Consider the following 17,523-nt stretch of genomic DNA (forward strand, 5'->3'; position numbering starts at 1 on the left):
TCACATGCAGTTTTAGGGCAAGTCATAGTCAAGTCAGCACACTGACAGCTGTTGTTGCCTGTTGGGCTGCAGTTTGCCATGTTATGATTTGAGCATATTTTTTATGCTAAATGCAGTACCTGTGAGGGTTTCTGGACAATATTTGTCATTGTTTTGTGTTATTAATTGATCTCTAATAATAATTATATACATGCATTTGCATAAAGCAGCATATTTGCCCACTCCAGTGTTGATAAGAGTATTAAATACTTGACAAATCTCCCTTTGAGGTACATTTTGAACAGATAAATAAATGTGTGGTTAATTAGTGATTAATCATGATTAAATATTTTAATCGATTGACAGCCCTACTAAAAACACTTGATGGAGACTATTGACCCACAATACAATGCAAAAAGGAAATGGACGGTGTTGTAAAATGGCGGGACAGCTCCAGAAAGATCTACGAAAAAAAAATGATAGGCCTAACATAGGCCAAAGAAAAAGCAAAATGTTTGGGAATTAAGTACATGTACTCAAGTACGTTACTTGAGTACAATTTTACAAACTTGTACTTTACTTGAGTATTTCCATTTTATGCTACTTTATATTCTACTGCGCTACATTTTGGAAACCAATATTTTACTTTTTACTCCACTACGTTTATTTGACAACATTAGTTACTATTGATTTTACATATTTAGATTAATATTGTCACAAGGTGAGGTGCAGGAGAGCAAGGTGAAAAGTCACGAAGAGAAATCATCACACTGGCAGGTAAGTATGCTTGAAAAATAAGGCAGACTTTTATTTTCAGTCTGTAAAATTCCATCAAACAAAGGAAAAACACATGGAGGTAAAAACCCTCTGCATTCTGTTACACAGCTCACCACATGCCTGGTGCTGCTCTTTTTACCACTCTCCTTCCCCCCCCCAAAAACTCTGCTTTCACACATGGTCATATAACCTAACAGCCGCCCTTCCAGTTCAAACTGGCCTATCAGGCGAGTACTGCCATCAGCTCAGACTGGAGACACCTGCAGTGAGAACCTGGGAAATCATAGCACACCTGATTACACTTGGAGCCACTCAGTCCCTGTCAGTCAATTAACCCCTTCACTACACACATAAGAAAAACAAAGATAACTGTGATCAACCCCACTTGGCTTTACCAAACAGTTAGTGAGGGAGTTGTTGCTTCCTCACAAATATATAATCAACTAATAATTATGATGTATTATTATGAATTAAAATATAATTTGTTTTACTGCCACTAATTTCTTTAATGCATTAACGCATTTGAGCTTTCAGAGGTTCTAGCGGGCTCAATTTTAAAGCTAGAGTGAATCATATGAAACTAGAAAACTAGAAAATATATACATACATTTGCATAAAGCAAGCATATCTGTCCACTCCCATGTTGATAAGAGTATTAAATAGATGACAAATCTCCCTTTAAGGTACATTTTGAACAGATAAAAATGTGTAATTAATTTGCAATTAATCACGAATAATCATGCAATTAATCGCGATTTGATATTTTAATCGATTGACATCCCAGTTATAATATGTTAAGCTACCCAGCTGTATATAAAGTGGTTGAAATTATATCCACCTTTACCAGCTGCAACATTATTGATGAACACATTAATGCATCAATAATTACAATCCAGTGATATAATGTATTCTGAAATGGGACATTCTGCATAATTTTACTTTTGGTACTTTCAGTATATTTTGATGCTAAAACTTGTGTACTTTTACCTGAGTAAAATGTTGAATGCAGGACTTTTCTTTATAACAAAAATATTTTGACACTGTGGGGAATTACTACCTTTAAAGGTCCTGTACTGTAAAAAGTGTGATTTTCATGTATTTGATAAAATACATGAAAATAAAATCACTAGAAGACAGAAACGAAAACACCCCTAATTATTAGATGTTAAGCTACTCAGCTGTATATGAAGTAGTCGAAATTAGCTCAACCTTTACCAGCTGCAACATTAGTGATGAACACATTAATGCATACATAATTACAATCCAGTGATATAATGTATTCTGAAATGGGACATTCTGCATAATTTTACTTTTGGTACTTTCAGTATATTTTGATGCTAAAACTTGTGTACTTTTACCTGAGTAAAATGTTGAATGCAGGACTTTTCTTTATAACAAGAATATTTTTACACTGTGGGGAATTACTACATTTAAAGGTCCCATATTGTAAAAAGTGTGATTTTCATGTATTTTATCAAATACATGAAAATAAAATCACTAGAAACGAAAAAACGCCCTGGGGTGTTTTTTTCATTTCTGTCTTCTAGTGATTTTTATTTTTTGTTTTTAGAAATAGAAAATGAAAATCAACCCGTTTTTTAAGTTTAGTTCATCCCTTTTTGACCCCGATAAACAAAAATGTCAATATTAATTTTTGTATTTTAAAACGAAAATCAAATAACCACGAATTATTTGTTTTTTAATATCCGGTTGTGAAAGGAAAATCGAATGACCAAAAGATACACTGACCTATTTCTACCTTTAATGGTCTGGGTATCATCGGATATTCCGTTATTCCTTTTGAATTCAGAAAGGAAAAAAAGTTTTTTTATTTTTTCGTTTTAAACCAAAAACGAGAAAACGGCCGTTTTCTCGTTTTTCGTTTCTGAATCAAAAAATGAAAAACGAACCCAAACCGGGCCGTTTGTTTGTTTTTGCGAATTCCTTTTCTCATTATTCGTTTTGAATTGAAGAACGGAAGTCACGTGGGTTTTTAGTTTTTTCGTTTTAAACCACAAACGAAAAACGGAATCACGTGGTGCTCTGTTTGTTTTTTGTTTCCAAACGAAAAACGAAAAAACCAAATTAAAAAAACGATCCGATTTAGTTTCTTCAAGTTTCTTTCTGTCATTTTCTCTTCTGAATCGAGGAGTGGAGAACGGCAGTCACGTGACCAGGAAGTGAAGGCAAACATGTCAAAATAAAAGCCAAGAAGATAGTTTGGTCATATTATAAAAGTGTAACATTATTTAAGCACATGATCAAAGTAACAGTAGAAGATAAATAGGCTAAATAAATACATACTGTACCTAAAAAAGCCTAATTAATTATATATCCTAGACACCTACACTGTGCCAAAATCATGGAAATTCACAATAATTAGGCCTGTGCTAAAAAAGCCAGGCGCAAGTAAGCCAAATGATCTTTGGCCCATCGCAATAACCTCCATATTGTGTAAAACCATGGAACGAGTTCTTGCCAGCCACCTGACCAGCACAGTGGCTACTAAGCTAGATCTGCTCCAGTTCGCTTAAATAAGAGCGACAGAGTCCCAGACGACGCTGACTCTGCTTAACACCGTCCACAAAACACCTTATGCATCATAAAGGTTATGCCAGAGCTTTATTTGTGGATTTTAGCTCAGCTTTTAACTCAATGAAGACGCATATTCTCCTGAAAAGGCTCCTTGATCTCAACATCAACACAGGGTTAGTTGTGTGGATCAGAGGGTCTGTGTCAGGGAGAACATATCAGACGTGCTGCCCACAAGGCTGTGTTCTTTCCCCTGTGCTATTCTCTCTTTTTACTAATGAATTTATGACCAATGAGAAACATTTTAGACTGTTTAAGTATGTGGATGACATGGCCTTAGTTGGCCTTTTACAGGAAACAGGCCCATTAGGTGAAGCTGCCTATCTGGCCCACACTACAGCCCTTCAAACACGGTGTCACACTAGCCAGCTAGAAATCAATGTGGCTGAGAAGAAAGAATTAATCATGTGCTGCACAAAACAACATTTGATCACAGAGCCAGTTTCATTTGATGGCCAACATGTTGAAACTGTGGAACACTTTAAATACCTCGGTACAGTCCTGGACACCCAGGTGAGCTTCTCTGAAAATACAGAGTATATCTTCAAGAGATGCTCACAGCGACTTTATCTTCTAAGGAAAGTTAGTGGCCTCGGTGTCAGCCGGCAGATTTTAGAATTAGTGTACAAAACTATTGTTGAGAGGATTTTAACCTTTAACCTTCCTGCCTGGTACGGTCACCTACACTGTAGATAGAAGAATAAACTGTCTAGGATTGTGTCAATGGCAGGCAAAATAGGTGGTAAACCCCAAAAGCCCTTGACTCAACTTTTTACAGAAAGGACGAGGAAGAAAGCGAGGAGCATCCTGGCAGATAGCTCCCATCCTCTCTGCAGCCAGTCGGGAGGCGCTATAGAGCCCCTCTGGCAACTAAACATGTGTTTAAAAAGTCTTTCATCCCAAATGCCATCAATACTCTTAACTCAACACAGTGACTGAGCAGATCTGAGCCACAGACACTGACACGAACTGTTTTTAATGTGTAACATAACCTGTCTCTGTTTTTTACTAACTGCTGTCTGTTGTTTTCTGTGTTTTGTGAGCCGAAGAGAAAAATCCACCCTGGTGGACAATAAAGTTTGATTGTATTGATCAGTTCATATTGAGGGGCCGTCAGCTTTACAATTTAGTTTGGAGGGAGATTCGGTACCAGTGAAGTCAGTGCATTTTATGAGTGGGCCTTCTGTGACGTTACCCACCGTAGGGGTCAGAGGTCACCACTCCTCAATCCCCAAGGATTTTCTTTTCAGTCAAATTTTCAATTTTGACGCATTTATAGATGAAAAGTCAAGTCAATAAACATGGTCAATGATAGAGAAGTATGGTTGATCAGCATGTTTGCCAACCTTCAGACATCATAGTCTAATATGAGGATTAATCAGCCTGAGTTCTGAAGGAACCGGCCCTCTACCTCCAAGAGGTCAGGGCACAGCTACGTGTTGGTTAATCTTGTGTGACAAAGAGATTTTCCAAACAGACGGGTTAAAGCATAATAATACAATTTATTCCGAACAATTAATGTTGCATAAGTAAGATAACAGAGTTTACAGAATTCTGGATCCAATCAACGTGTCCCTGACAACATACAATGCATGGGTCAGTTCGCGAAGTCTGAACCCCGAGCTATCCCTGATCCAGCGTTTTTATGGTTTACACAATATCAATATTCATGAGCTTATGGCACGTGATGTTTTTGCTGCATATCTTCTTTTTCCTCCCGTGACCTTGTGAAAAGAACAGAACATGCAGTCCCGTGTGCCTCCCCCCTGTACTCGCCCTTGAGTAGTTCAAAGCCTCTCCAAATGCTGCCGGAGATTATTACAATGTGACTATATAGAAATCTACAGTCACCGAATCACCTCGTCAAGGAACAAAACAGTGCAACAACAACTGAACAGCCCCAAGTCCTTCATTCCTTCACCCTGAGTTATGCCCTTAGAAGCTAATAATTGAGAGACAGTTATTGAGCAATCATGAAACAATACAACAGTTTTCAGCTTCCCTTATAAGCAGGTTATTTCAGGTCATTGTAAGCACTTTTGTACATAATAAATCCAACAGTTCACTAAAAAACTGAAATCACTAACTTTCTGTATTCTGTTTGGTGGTTTATGAGGCTTTTCAATAATTTCTAGTCTATTTGGTATAATATGTAATTTAGTTAATTTGTTCGACATCATGATAAGGCTGATTTTTCAACCAGTGGTTATGACATTAATGCCAGCTAGACAGAATAAAGCTCTGTCTGTCATGACAATAGAACTGTACTGAAAGCCTTTCCTTTACTCGGGTGACTCTTTACAGCCGTCTGAAGACAGCAGGTATCTGTTAAATCTACAGTATCTAGAGTGATGGAGTGGCCTTCAGTCCAGTACAGTATTGTCATGACAGACAGAGATTTATTCTGTCTAGCTGGCATTAATGTCATAATAGCTTGTTGAAGAATCAGCATTATCATGATGTAGAACTACTCGGCTACAGCCTTCCTAATGAAGTGAAGGGATCAGGTGGAAGTGTCAGGTGTGTTGAAAGGAGTAGCCACATAGTGCTTTTCACCTGCCGACATAAAGAAACAGCCCATAGTGAGGGTGTGAGAGAGAAAATTGTCAATTACATGAGAGATCTGAATAACATCTGTAGAGACCCTCTCTGTTGTATAACATCTGTAGAGACCCTCTCTGTTGTATAACATCTGTAGAGACCCTCCCTGTTGTATAACATCTGTAGAGACCCTCCCTGTTGTATAACATCTGTAGAGACCCTCCCTGTAATTTATCATACACTTTTTGGATAAAAGACATTCATGTGTTAATGAAAAGAACAAAACAAAAAAATATCTATGTATGTATTTATTTGTGTATTTATTTAGCCTATTTATCTTCTACTGTTACTTTGATCATGTGCTTAAATAATGTTACACTTTTATAGAATGACCAAACTATCTTCTTGGCTTTTATTTTGACATGTTTGCCTTCACTTCCTGGTCACGTGACTGCCGTTCTCCGCTCCTCGATTCAGAAGAGAAAAAATGACAGAAAGAAACTTGAAGAAACTAAATCGGATGTTTTTTTTAATTTGGTTTTTTCGTTTTTCGTTTGGAAACAAAAAACAAACAGAGCACCACGTGATTCCGTTTTTCGTTTGTGGTTTAAAACGAAAAAACTAAAAACCCACGTGACTTCCGTTCTTCAATTCAAAACGAATAATGAGAAAAGGAATTCGCAAAAACAAACAAACGGCCCGGTTTGGGTTCGTTTTTCATTTTTTGATTCAGAAACCAAAGAATAAAAAAAAGTTTTTTCCTTTCTGAATTCCAAAGGAAAAACGGAATATCCGATGATACCCAGACGCCATCCGACTTCTTTTGCTCCTAAAATAGTGTTATCACGGTAAGGATGGCCTCTGAGTGAGGCGAACGGTATTATCACGGCTCACATTAGCGGTACTCAGTTGGTTGCATTCTGCAACCACACCACTAGATCCCGCCAAATCTTACACACTGTACCTTCAAGTCATTTTTCCTGAAACATCACATATTTTCTCATCCTTCTGACTTAAGTTATCCTCTTGCCTTACACCCTCACATGTTGTAGATAGTATGAGTTCTGACCTGAACTAAGAATGACAGCAATAACAATAACAGTGGCATCAGAAGTGGCACCTGTTTATGGACAATGACAAGGAATAAAACATTATAGCTCATTATAGTTTACATGTTCGTCTCAGTAATTTAACTGCAGCGCACTTCCATTTTACGGCCTTTATAATATACAGTGTTTGTTGACTGATGCTTTTGTAATTGATTTAAATACTTCACAAAGCATAAATATTGTCATTTTGGTCACACAGAGTCCTTCATCATCCCTCTGTCAGTCAGTCAGTCTACTGTATCTGGACTGCCTTATAACTTGGTCTCCAATCTCTTTTCTCTATGAAGGATTTCCCACAGACGGTGATGGCTTTAAACTCCTCGGCGATCTCCAGCAGGGTCTTCCCTTTAGTCTCAGGCAGGAGGAAGAAGGTGTAAAGAGAACCCAGCAGGCACATACAGGCGAACACCACAAAGCAGTACAACTCCAGGGCGTTCTGGGACAAATCAAACACAGTGTGAAGCATCAGAGAGAGCTTCATGTTTCAATGTCATGATCCAAAGTGCTGAGATGTTTTTTTTTGTCTTTCTGTTTGATTTGACACAGTTTGTAATGATATTTAAATACCTATTACACACTAAAAGATGTCATTTATCTAAATTATAATCAATGAAAAGTGTTGATGTACAACTAAAGTGTCAAACTATTGTGTTGCTTATTTTCATGTTTGTTGTGCTCACAATAATGAATGGAAAGGCTAGGCCCATCACAGTGAAAAGGAACCAGTTTTGGAACCCCGTGAGGACATACGCTGCCGTTCGGTCGGACTGGGTGAAGATCTCATTGGTCAGAGTTCTCGTGGTTCCCCCTGGGTGATCCAAAGAGACGACACAGGTGATTAAAGTAATTTATCTGTGCATGCAAACATCTTTTCTATGTGAACTAAACTGCTGTAAGACACAAACCAGGTCCAATGCAAAAGCAGATGACGAAGACGATGATCAAACCAATGGTGATGTATGGAACCCAGTAGCTGGAATCCTGCATGAAGACAATTTTGTATATGTGAATATTAATACAGTCAGAGCAATCTGGAGCAATTATTTAATTGCTGCCTTTGTACACTGCAGCAATAAAAGCTAAAGCACATAGTTTTCTTTATAAAACACATTTTGCGTATGTGAAAAGGTCAGTTTTGCCTCTGTTTCAGTATATTTTCACTTTTACTTCAATGGAATGAAAGAAAAATCATTACCATCCCTTTGTGGGGTAAAGCTATGCAGATAGTTAAACATTTTCAGGTATCCGTTTCTGACATTTCTGCCTCCACCTCAATAAAACAGAAGTGAACTGGAATTTAATTAGTATTTATAGGGACTATTTCTTAGTAGAAAGTAGTTCCAATGAACACACAGTAAAGTCTTAACTGCCCCACTTCTATTATTTAGAATCAGGACATTGATGCTGGGAAGATATTTTGTAGTTGAATTAATTAATGATTTTTTTCCAATGCTGTGTGAATACCACAAACACATTTCCATTCACTTCCATTCTACCTGAGTAGAGGCAGAAATCTCAGAGTCAGATATCTGAAAACCTGCAAATCTGCATGCCTCGATACTACTAAGGGTAAGAAAATGTTGTCATTTGGGTGAAATGACCCTTTAAACTACATTGAGTATCCTATAACCTAAGTAAATGCCTCGATAAAAAAATAAATATGCCATTAAATGAACCAAAAATAATATTAAGAATAAATGTATTCATTAATTAATTGATAAGATATTTATTTATATTAATTTTAAAAGGTTACGTAATTATTTTTGCATTTATTTTTTATTTATTTCAAATTTATTTTTACATATATTTATTCATTATTAAATTGTATGGATGTATTTATTTGTTTATACATAAATGTACATAAATACATGAATAAATACATACAATTTAATAATGAATAAATAAAATGCAAAAATAAATACATACATTTAAAAGTTAATAAAAATAAATAAAAGGAGAAATCAAAGAAGAGTAGATGGGGGAGGTAATATAAAGATAAATAAAGAAGCAAATTAAATCAGAATATTAAATTATGTCACATTTGATCAATTAGTTTAGGCCTACATTTATTTTTTATATTATTTTTGGTTAATTTAATGGCATATTTATTTATTTATTTATTTATTTATCGAGTCATTTATTTATTTAGGTTTTTATTTTGGCAGGTTCCGTCCTCCATATTCACATGGCTACATCTGTGTCAGTATCAACAGGTTTACCTTCAGGGTGAGCGTGACAGTGGTGAACACCAAGCTGGCAGACATGATACAATAACCCCCCCAGATCAACGGCTTCCTCCCAGTGTGCTCAATCAGCAGCCCCTGGGAGAGAGAAAGGTAAAAAAAATAATAGAAATATGTCAATAATTGAACAACAATATTTTGTGGGTTTGTATAATTGTTAGTTAACCCAACTGTCCCCCAAATCATTGCTGTGCCTTTAGATAATTTGCTCTGCTACACCATGCTCCCAGAAATGGAATACTGTATAATATTAATATTATATTAATAATATAATCACCTAAGTTGTGTTTTTGTTAGCTTAGAATGAGCACTTCATATCTACATAGGGAGTGGGTCCTCTTCCTGGAGTCCACCATGTTGCTCATGTTTCTACAGTAGCCCAGAAAGGACAAACCAAACACTGGCTCTAGAGAGAGCATTTCATGTTTTTACACTAACCTGATGTTCACCGTAGTTCCCCGACATGCTTGTGAAACTGCGGTAACGTGAGATGCAGAGTGTTAAACCGTGGTACCGCCAGCCGCCTTCTGACTTCCGTTGCTCCTAAAGTAGTGTTATTAAGGTAAGGATGGCCTCTGAGCGAGACGTACGGCGTTACCACGGTTTTGCACTCGGCGGCTCACGTTACCGCAGTCTTGGAAAGGGAGGTTTGAGCAATGGGTTATTCAGTTGGTTGCAATCTGCAACCACACCAATAGATGACCAAAAGATGTCCTAAAGAGCTCAAGTAGGGAGTTACTCACACAGGAGATGCAGGTGATGATTTCACATACTCCAAGACCAAGAGTAACATAGCGGATCTTATCTCTCGGTATACCTGCCTTCAGGAAGACATCAAAAGAGAAGGTACTGATCTATGAAGGAGAGAAATATTTGTTAGCTTCTTAATTGTTAGGATGCATGAAATGTGTTATTAACAAACAGCCTCCATCCTCACCGCAGACATGCCCGACATCTGGTTACAGGTGTAGATGACGGCCATGGTGAGAAGCTGCCATCGGACAGTCCTGTCCCTCAGCACCTGCAGAGGGCTCCTTAGTGGGGCTGCCTCAATGGCCACCTGCTCAGCCAACATCTCGTCCATCTCCTGTTTGTAGTCACCTTGGCCCCACAGACTCTGGAGAGCTGGGGTAAGAAAGATCACACACAAAAAAATGTGCTCCTTTGCTCACATTCAAGACATATAAAATACATATATTATGTGTTTAAATGGGTGTGATATAAAATAGGAATATCTTTCAGAAGAAAACAGTCTGACAAAGGCTCTATGATCCAAAATGTGTTGGTAAACCAAAACCAACATACATACATTACATATACCACAATATAACATTTTAAAACTTAAAGGTGCTCTATACGATATTCAGAGCATTAACATACTGTAGCATCAACCAACTATTTGCTATGTAAAGATATAAAGGAGTAATGTCTCACTGAGCAGAGAATGAAGTCGCTCTCACTCTGTGTGTGTTGTAATCAGAGCTTTTCTGTGCTTTGTTGACATAGCCGGGCCGGCCGCACATGCTTTTAGTGCATGTTAGTGCATGTGAGCGTGCCCCACTGGCTAGCTTACGGCCGCTGCTCTGCACGGCTCCCATTCGGCGGTTATAGCTGAAATCGCCGTCCCGACCAACGTTGCCATCGCGAAAGCGTGGTACCCACCCTCCGGTTCCCCCTCAGGTAAACACTGTTATCTCTGTCAGCACTGTTTGCCTTTGTTTTCACTGCTAGCGCTGTTGGCACCATTATCTACGGGCTACCAGCTTAGCCGCTGCCATGTTGAGAGCCATGCAGAGGCAATAGAAATGCTCCCAATCTCACATTTAGCACCTTTAATATAAATTCCATTGTCCCCTAGATGTCTTTACTTCAAACAACACCAATCTCCTAAGAATTTAAAGTGTTTTTGTTGACAATTGTAGCTCATCCTCAAATATTTCTTGGTGAATTTCAAGAAGGGCATTCTTTTGTGTTTAATATTCAAACTTTAAAAGGCTGTTTTGGTCTGGTACTGCATGAATATGGGGAAATATACCAACCTTTTTTGCAAGCCTTCTCATCACCTTTCTCAATGAATATGTATCTGGGAGCCTCGGGGAGAAAAGGCAACACTATAAGCTGAACCACTGAGAAAAAGGCAGGAACACAGAGGACGATGTTCCACAGCTCCTCACGACCAAGGATCTCACTGAAAAAACAAAAGGATGTGTTGTGTTCCAGTTTAGTTTAGACAATAGCATCTTTATTTACACTTCCCAATATTGTGTTTGCATTTTTTGCACAATTCTCAAAGCTGGAAAATTCTTCTCTAACTCGCCTCTCTTTATCTAAATCTCTCATCATAAGGTGTCACAAATGTTTTATACATTCAGTGTACATTGAGCTCTCTTATCCTAAAACAGTGGTTACCAACCTTTTTCCTTAAGGGGCCCCTTTTCTGTCATTGAGTAAACTGACGACCCCTGACTAAGTGACATATTTTATGGATATTTCACATTATATTCAATGCATAACAACAACAGTGCAGAACAACTGATAAACTGTACAACTAACCCAAATAGTGAACGCAATAACCACAGGAAGTTTGTGTAAAACGAGCGATTTGGAGGCATTTTGAGCAAATTAATTCCTGTGTATTGCATCAGAGATGACTTTTCCTGTTAACTTTTAACACAATTCTCTATCTGTATTTTTATATTTTTATGGACATTGTTCTATTAGCTCTTTGGTTGTTTTAATTTTGTGCTTTTCTAATGCTTGTGTTCAGGTCTTCATCGTGCCCTTATTCTGTTTATATCTTAAAGAATTATCCAAACTAGATAACAATTTCATTTAGTTTTCTTCACATAAATGAATGAAATGCTGAGATATCAACCGCCTAATTCTTTAAAAAAAAAAGGTTGGGAATCCATAACTAATAGTCTGATCTGTTATCTTCTCATACGTTTTGACAATAAGTACATACCTCAGTCCAAAAAACTGTCCAAACAGTTTACCAAGTGACCCGAATGTCGCTACGGACTGAGTCACAGTCCCTCTGATATTTCTGGGTGAAATCTCTCCCAGGTACAATGAATGGATGCTGATTCCCAAACCTGCAGGTCATGAGGTCAGAGGATGTTAATCAGTCCCGGTAAAAAACATGATGTGTAGAATATGTCCTGGTGGCTTACCTGCCGAGTAGCCATACAGGATCCTTGCCACGATTATCATTTCATATGAATTGGCAGATTTACTTGTCAGCATGACCCCTGCTGCAACTACGGCAATAACGCTGTTGCACATCATCGCCTTTTTTCTGATAAAGGAGCACATCACGTCAAGTCCTTTTAGGCTACAGCAGGATTGAATGCTGCATTAATACGTCTCTTTCACTCACCTTCCCATCGTGTCGGCCATAAATCTGACACTGACAGCACCAAAGAGTCCCCCAACAGCATACATTGAAACAATAAGGGACCAGATCATCGTGACCGTCTGTGGAGGTGGAGGCTCTTCATATCTGTCGTACCAGCTGCTGTTGATGAAGCGTTTAATGTACTGCAGGGAAAGACATTTTTTTTAGCTTGAACTCAATGAGAAATTGAAAAAAAGTATGCTTTTTTTTACTTTCCACATTCAAACACACACTCTCAGCGTCCACCAGTAACTGGAGTTTGAAGACAGTGATAGAGGGGGGTAGAGCAACACATCAAATGATGAACAGAAAATGCTGCAAGTGATGTATCTCACCGGTGAGGGAGAACTCAGTCCACCAATGTGATAGCCATGTTGAAAGCTTCCTCCAATTCCCAAAATAATGATGAGGAACAGAGCATTACCACGGGTCTACGAAACAGAATGAATCAGCAGTGATTAGAAGACATACATTGGTCTAATAGAAGTCATTTTAACCTCATTGATTCATATAACTGTATGGTCTTCTTTTTGTGTTATACTTCAAGATATTAGACTCTTTTTAAGTTATGCAAAAGTCTGGTGGAAGAAGTATTCACACCCTTTACTTAGGCCTTCAGTAAAAGTACTAATACTACACTGTGAAAATACTCAACTACAGAAGGTCAGCGATTCAATCCCCGGCTCCTCCAGTCCACATGTCGAAGTGTCCTTGAGCTTCTTAAACCATCGGTGTGTGAATGAATATTTAGATTAGATCTTGATGGTGTATGAAGTGTATGAAGTGTGTGTGAATGGGTGAATGCTGACATGTAGTGTAAAGCGCTTTAAAGGGACTATTTGTAACTTTGTACGCGCATAAATGTAGCGGGTCGTCACACATGCGCGCTCACATATGCGCGTTCGCGTGTGGCCGCTGCCTCTCCAACTCTGCCTGCCTGCCTTCGCTCAGAGAGCGCGCGCGTTCTCAGCTCGCTCCACCTCTAGACGTGAACGCGCGCTCACTCCTCACTGCAGAAGAGTTAGTTTAGCTCTGAGAATATCTAGTGAATGCACAGTGGACGTTTGTGCAGAAAAAAAATGCTGCAGCTCCTCCAGACCAACAGAGGTTTCCCGTGTCTTGTGAAGTGATGGAGCTCCTTAGCTAGTAACGTTACCCTCTCGTTACCGACCGGGTGCCGGTGTCTCCTCTGCGGGAGGAGAGAGCAGGGAGACACGCTGCAGAGCGCCGCTGCTTCAGCCTGCACTTAGGCAGGAAAAGCCAACACTAGGATCAGATCTAAATCATGTTCATGGAGAGACCTTCGTCTGGTCAGCTAACATTACTGCCAAGCAGCTGAAATATAGAGTGATATGGTGCTTTTAGCTGACGTGTGTCGCCTCACTGTTTTGAGTGATGCTCGTTCAGGTATAATGAGAGCGAGCAAGCGCGAGCCCGACGCTGACTTTCGTTGATTTCACGGCCACAGGTGTCGCTGTTAAGAAGCATTTCTGAAAGTTACAAATAGTCCCTTTAAGTGGTCGGAAAACTAGAAAAGCACTATATAAGTGCAAGTCCATTTACCATTTAAAGTATGAAAAGTAAAAGTAGTCAATGTGCAATAAAATGTTCCCTGTCAGTGTTCTACTTTTTGTGTTAATGTGTATGCTGCATTTTTAGTGCTAGAGTTGTTTTCGGTTGTGCTCATTTTAACTCCTTTATATACTGTTGCTGGCTAGTTTAATCTACAGCAATGCATCGTATTCTATAAGATCATCATATGTTTATAGCGTCACTGTCTTTAGTTTAGTTTTTAAATACAATTACACCCACATAAAATTAATCCTTCAGTTTATCAGATGAATTAAATTTTTTTTGTTTTTGTTTTAACTAGACAAGGAAGGGGATGAAAAATTGTAATCTGAGAAGTAACCAGTAACTAAAGCTGCCAGACAATGCAATAGAGTAAAAAGTACAATATTTGCCTCTTAGATGTCTCAATCCTGTATTTAAATGACAGGGAAAAGTCCATGAATTTGAGGGTTATCAATCCTTCCTGCTATAGAAAGGACACTGGAAACATTTCCTGAGGTGTGATGCTGCATCAGTTAAATTAAATGGTGTTCTTTTACTGGAATCTAATCTATATAAATGGTGATGAAGTATAGGGATCAGAAATGGTGGAACAAATTACAATATATATTCAACATCCTCTGGAAAATGTGTTTTTTTTATGAGGCAAATATATTTGTGTAAAATTACACACTAAATTGATAAGTAGCTTTCTAAATATGCTCTTATCCTAATAATTCAGGATATCTTTAGGTATAATACTGTCAACACCTTTAATACAATATCTCAGAAAGGAAGTCTGTTATGGTTTTAAATGAAGAAATGCAATCTTAAAGGCATAGCATTTACACTAAATGAATCCTCTGAAATACCACTCAGTGTGTAACTAATATTCTGATCATCAGAACGACTGATGAACCGTCGTTGGATATTTAGAAACAATCGGTTTCCTGGTTGATTATTTTATTATACTAGGTAATTGTCATATAACCTATATCAATGTAAAGTTTAAAGTGAAAAATGGCCTTTTTTTTTTACATTTACTGAAACTAAAACCGTCACTCTTTTTGGATAAAACCCTGTTCCCAGATTAGGATTTTTCTCACCTCATTTCTTTATCTTGCTAAAATCAACATCATACTCTAAATGTGTTGAGTGTCCTTCTACTTTTTGTATTGAATGACGGAAGAATAATTCAGAAACTGACAAAGTGCAATGACTCAGCTAAAAACTGTGACTTGGATGAGTCACTGAGCTCAGAAAAACTCAAAAACAACCTGCTTGCCTAAAACAATATGTTTTTCTTCCATTTCCCTCGTTAATAAATGTTTGTCAGAGCTAAAGCATAACGTTAAGTCTATACAGAAAAATAAAAAAAAAAAATTTAAAAAAGATTTTGACACAAACATATTTTCTTACGACTTAAACATTTGTGTGAGTATTTATATATAGGCCTATGTATATAACAATGATACACAAATTCAGTAGAATTCAGTCAAAGCCTACCAGCTGTTGTAGCAAGGTGTCCATTCTGTCTTTACTGGCATACAGACCTTAAAGTGCTGTTTGGACCCTGATTTCAGGCTGGTTATCATTAACTTTTCAGGCTTTCTGACTAGAAATAAAGTAACCAGCAATCACCCCGCAAGTGGACGGATGTTACCGTGCAGGACAGTTGATCTGATCAAACTTGATTTGGTTACAGACTATTACTGTATATTGGATTTATGCAGGGGTGCAAACCATGTAAACTCAAAATTCTATCTCAATATTGTAAATTCATGATCATATAACGTAACGGAGGGATTTCATAGATTTCGCCATTAGAATTTGTGGGTTTGTATGACGTCAAATGTCAAACTAGTTTGTAGAGAATGGGCAATGATGTCATGACACATTGCATTCTGGGTGGTGGTTGCCATGATCTGGGATTCCCCTTGTTTTTTTACAGGCATCCATTAATTTTCAAACAGGAGCACACAGTGACATCAAACACAAATCAACAGAGAAAACAGTGTTATCTAAGTGAAGCAGCTCTGTTGTAAAGGCTTCTCTTCTACACCTGCTCTTTACATTAAGGGTCACATGGAGGTTGGAGCCTATCTCAGCATACAAGAAAGACATTCATACTGGCACCAGTGGGAATTTCTCATTTAGAGTTCAGTTAGACCTGCATACACAGGAAAGAAACAAACAAGCAAAACAATTATGTGTGTAGTTTGTTCACATTGGAAAAGGGACAAAATCACTTATGCAAACAAAAGTCTGCATGCATACTAAAAACTAGGGCTGTCAAAGTTAACGCGATAATAACGTGTTAACACAAATTTGTTTTAACGCCACTAATTTCTTTAACGCATTAATGCAACTTTAGGTTGTAGTGGGCACAGTTTTAAAGCTAGAGTAAAGATAACTGCATCATGTATTAGCTTGTTGCAAAGGAGGCGAAATAACGCTCCAACCTTAGCGAGGAAAAACTGGCATGGCCATTTTCAAAGGGGTCCCTTGACCTCTGACCTCAAGATATGTGAATAAAAATGGGTTCTATGGGTACCCACGAGTCTCCCCTTTACAGACATGCCTACTTTATGATAATCACATGCAGTTTTAGGGCAAGTCATAGTCAAGTCAGCACACTGACAGCTGTTGTTGCCTGTTGGGCTGCAGTTTGCCATGTTATGATTTGAGCATATTTTTTATGCTAAATGCAGTACCTGTGAGGGTTTCTGGACAATATTTGTCATTGTTTTGTGTTATTAATTGATCTCTAATAATAATTATATACATGCATTTGCATAAAGCAGCATATTTGCCCACTCCAGTGTTGATAAGAGTATTAAATACTTGACAAATCTCCCTTTGAGGTACATTTTGAACAGATAAATAAATGTGTGGTTAATTAGTGATTAATCATGATTAAATATTTTAATCGATTGACAGCCCTACTAAAAACACTTGATGGAGACTATTGACCCACAATACAATGCAAAAAGGAAATGGACGGTGTTGTAAAATGGCGGGACAGCTCCAGAAAGATCTACGAAAAAAAAATGATAGGCCTAACATAGGCCAAAGAAAAAGCAAAATGTTTGGGAATTAAGTACATGTACTCAAGTACGTTACTTGAGTACAATTTTACAAACTTGTACTTTACTTGAGTATTTCCATTTTATGCTACTTTATATTCTACTGCGCTACATTTTGGAAACCAATATTTTACTTTTTACTCCACTACGTTTATTTGACAACATTAGTTACTATTGATTTTACATATTTAGATTAATATTGTCACAAGGTGAGGTGCAGGAGAGCAAGGTGAAAAGTCACGAAGAGA

The 17,523-nt window shown here is 37.9% G+C and overlaps 1 protein-coding gene and 1 long non-coding RNA gene across 2 annotated transcripts; both read right to left on the bottom strand.

The window, feature by feature from the left end:
* Nucleotides 1-5,975: 5,975 nt before the first annotated feature.
* LOC141757857 (uncharacterized) lies at nt 5,976-6,694 on the bottom strand. Its single transcript, XR_012591769.1, has 2 exons — nt 6,392-6,694; nt 5,976-6,356 (listed from the first exon to the last, which is right to left on the bottom strand). It is a non-coding gene; the product is annotated as an uncharacterized LOC141757857 (long non-coding RNA).
* Nucleotides 6,695-6,703: 9 nt separating this feature from the next.
* LOC141776792 (solute carrier family 2, facilitated glucose transporter member 9-like) lies at nt 6,704-15,719 on the bottom strand. The gene is made up of 12 exons (XM_074650597.1): nt 15,696-15,719; nt 12,974-13,069; nt 12,621-12,781; nt 12,415-12,539; nt 12,207-12,336; nt 11,281-11,429; nt 10,179-10,366; nt 9,985-10,095; nt 9,218-9,319; nt 7,904-7,979; nt 7,679-7,806; nt 6,704-7,434 (listed from the first exon to the last, which is right to left on the bottom strand). The coding sequence occupies exons 1-12, from the start codon at nt 15,717-15,719 to the stop codon at nt 7,231-7,233; spliced, it is 1,494 nt and encodes a 497-aa protein (XP_074506698.1). The 3' UTR covers nt 6,704-7,230.
* Between the last annotated feature and the right edge of the window lie 1,804 nt (nt 15,720-17,523).

This window comes from Sebastes fasciatus, chromosome 1 (genome assembly GCF_043250625.1).
Source record: "Sebastes fasciatus isolate fSebFas1 chromosome 1, fSebFas1.pri, whole genome shotgun sequence".
Lineage (NCBI taxonomy): Eukaryota > Metazoa > Chordata > Actinopteri > Perciformes > Sebastidae > Sebastes > Sebastes fasciatus.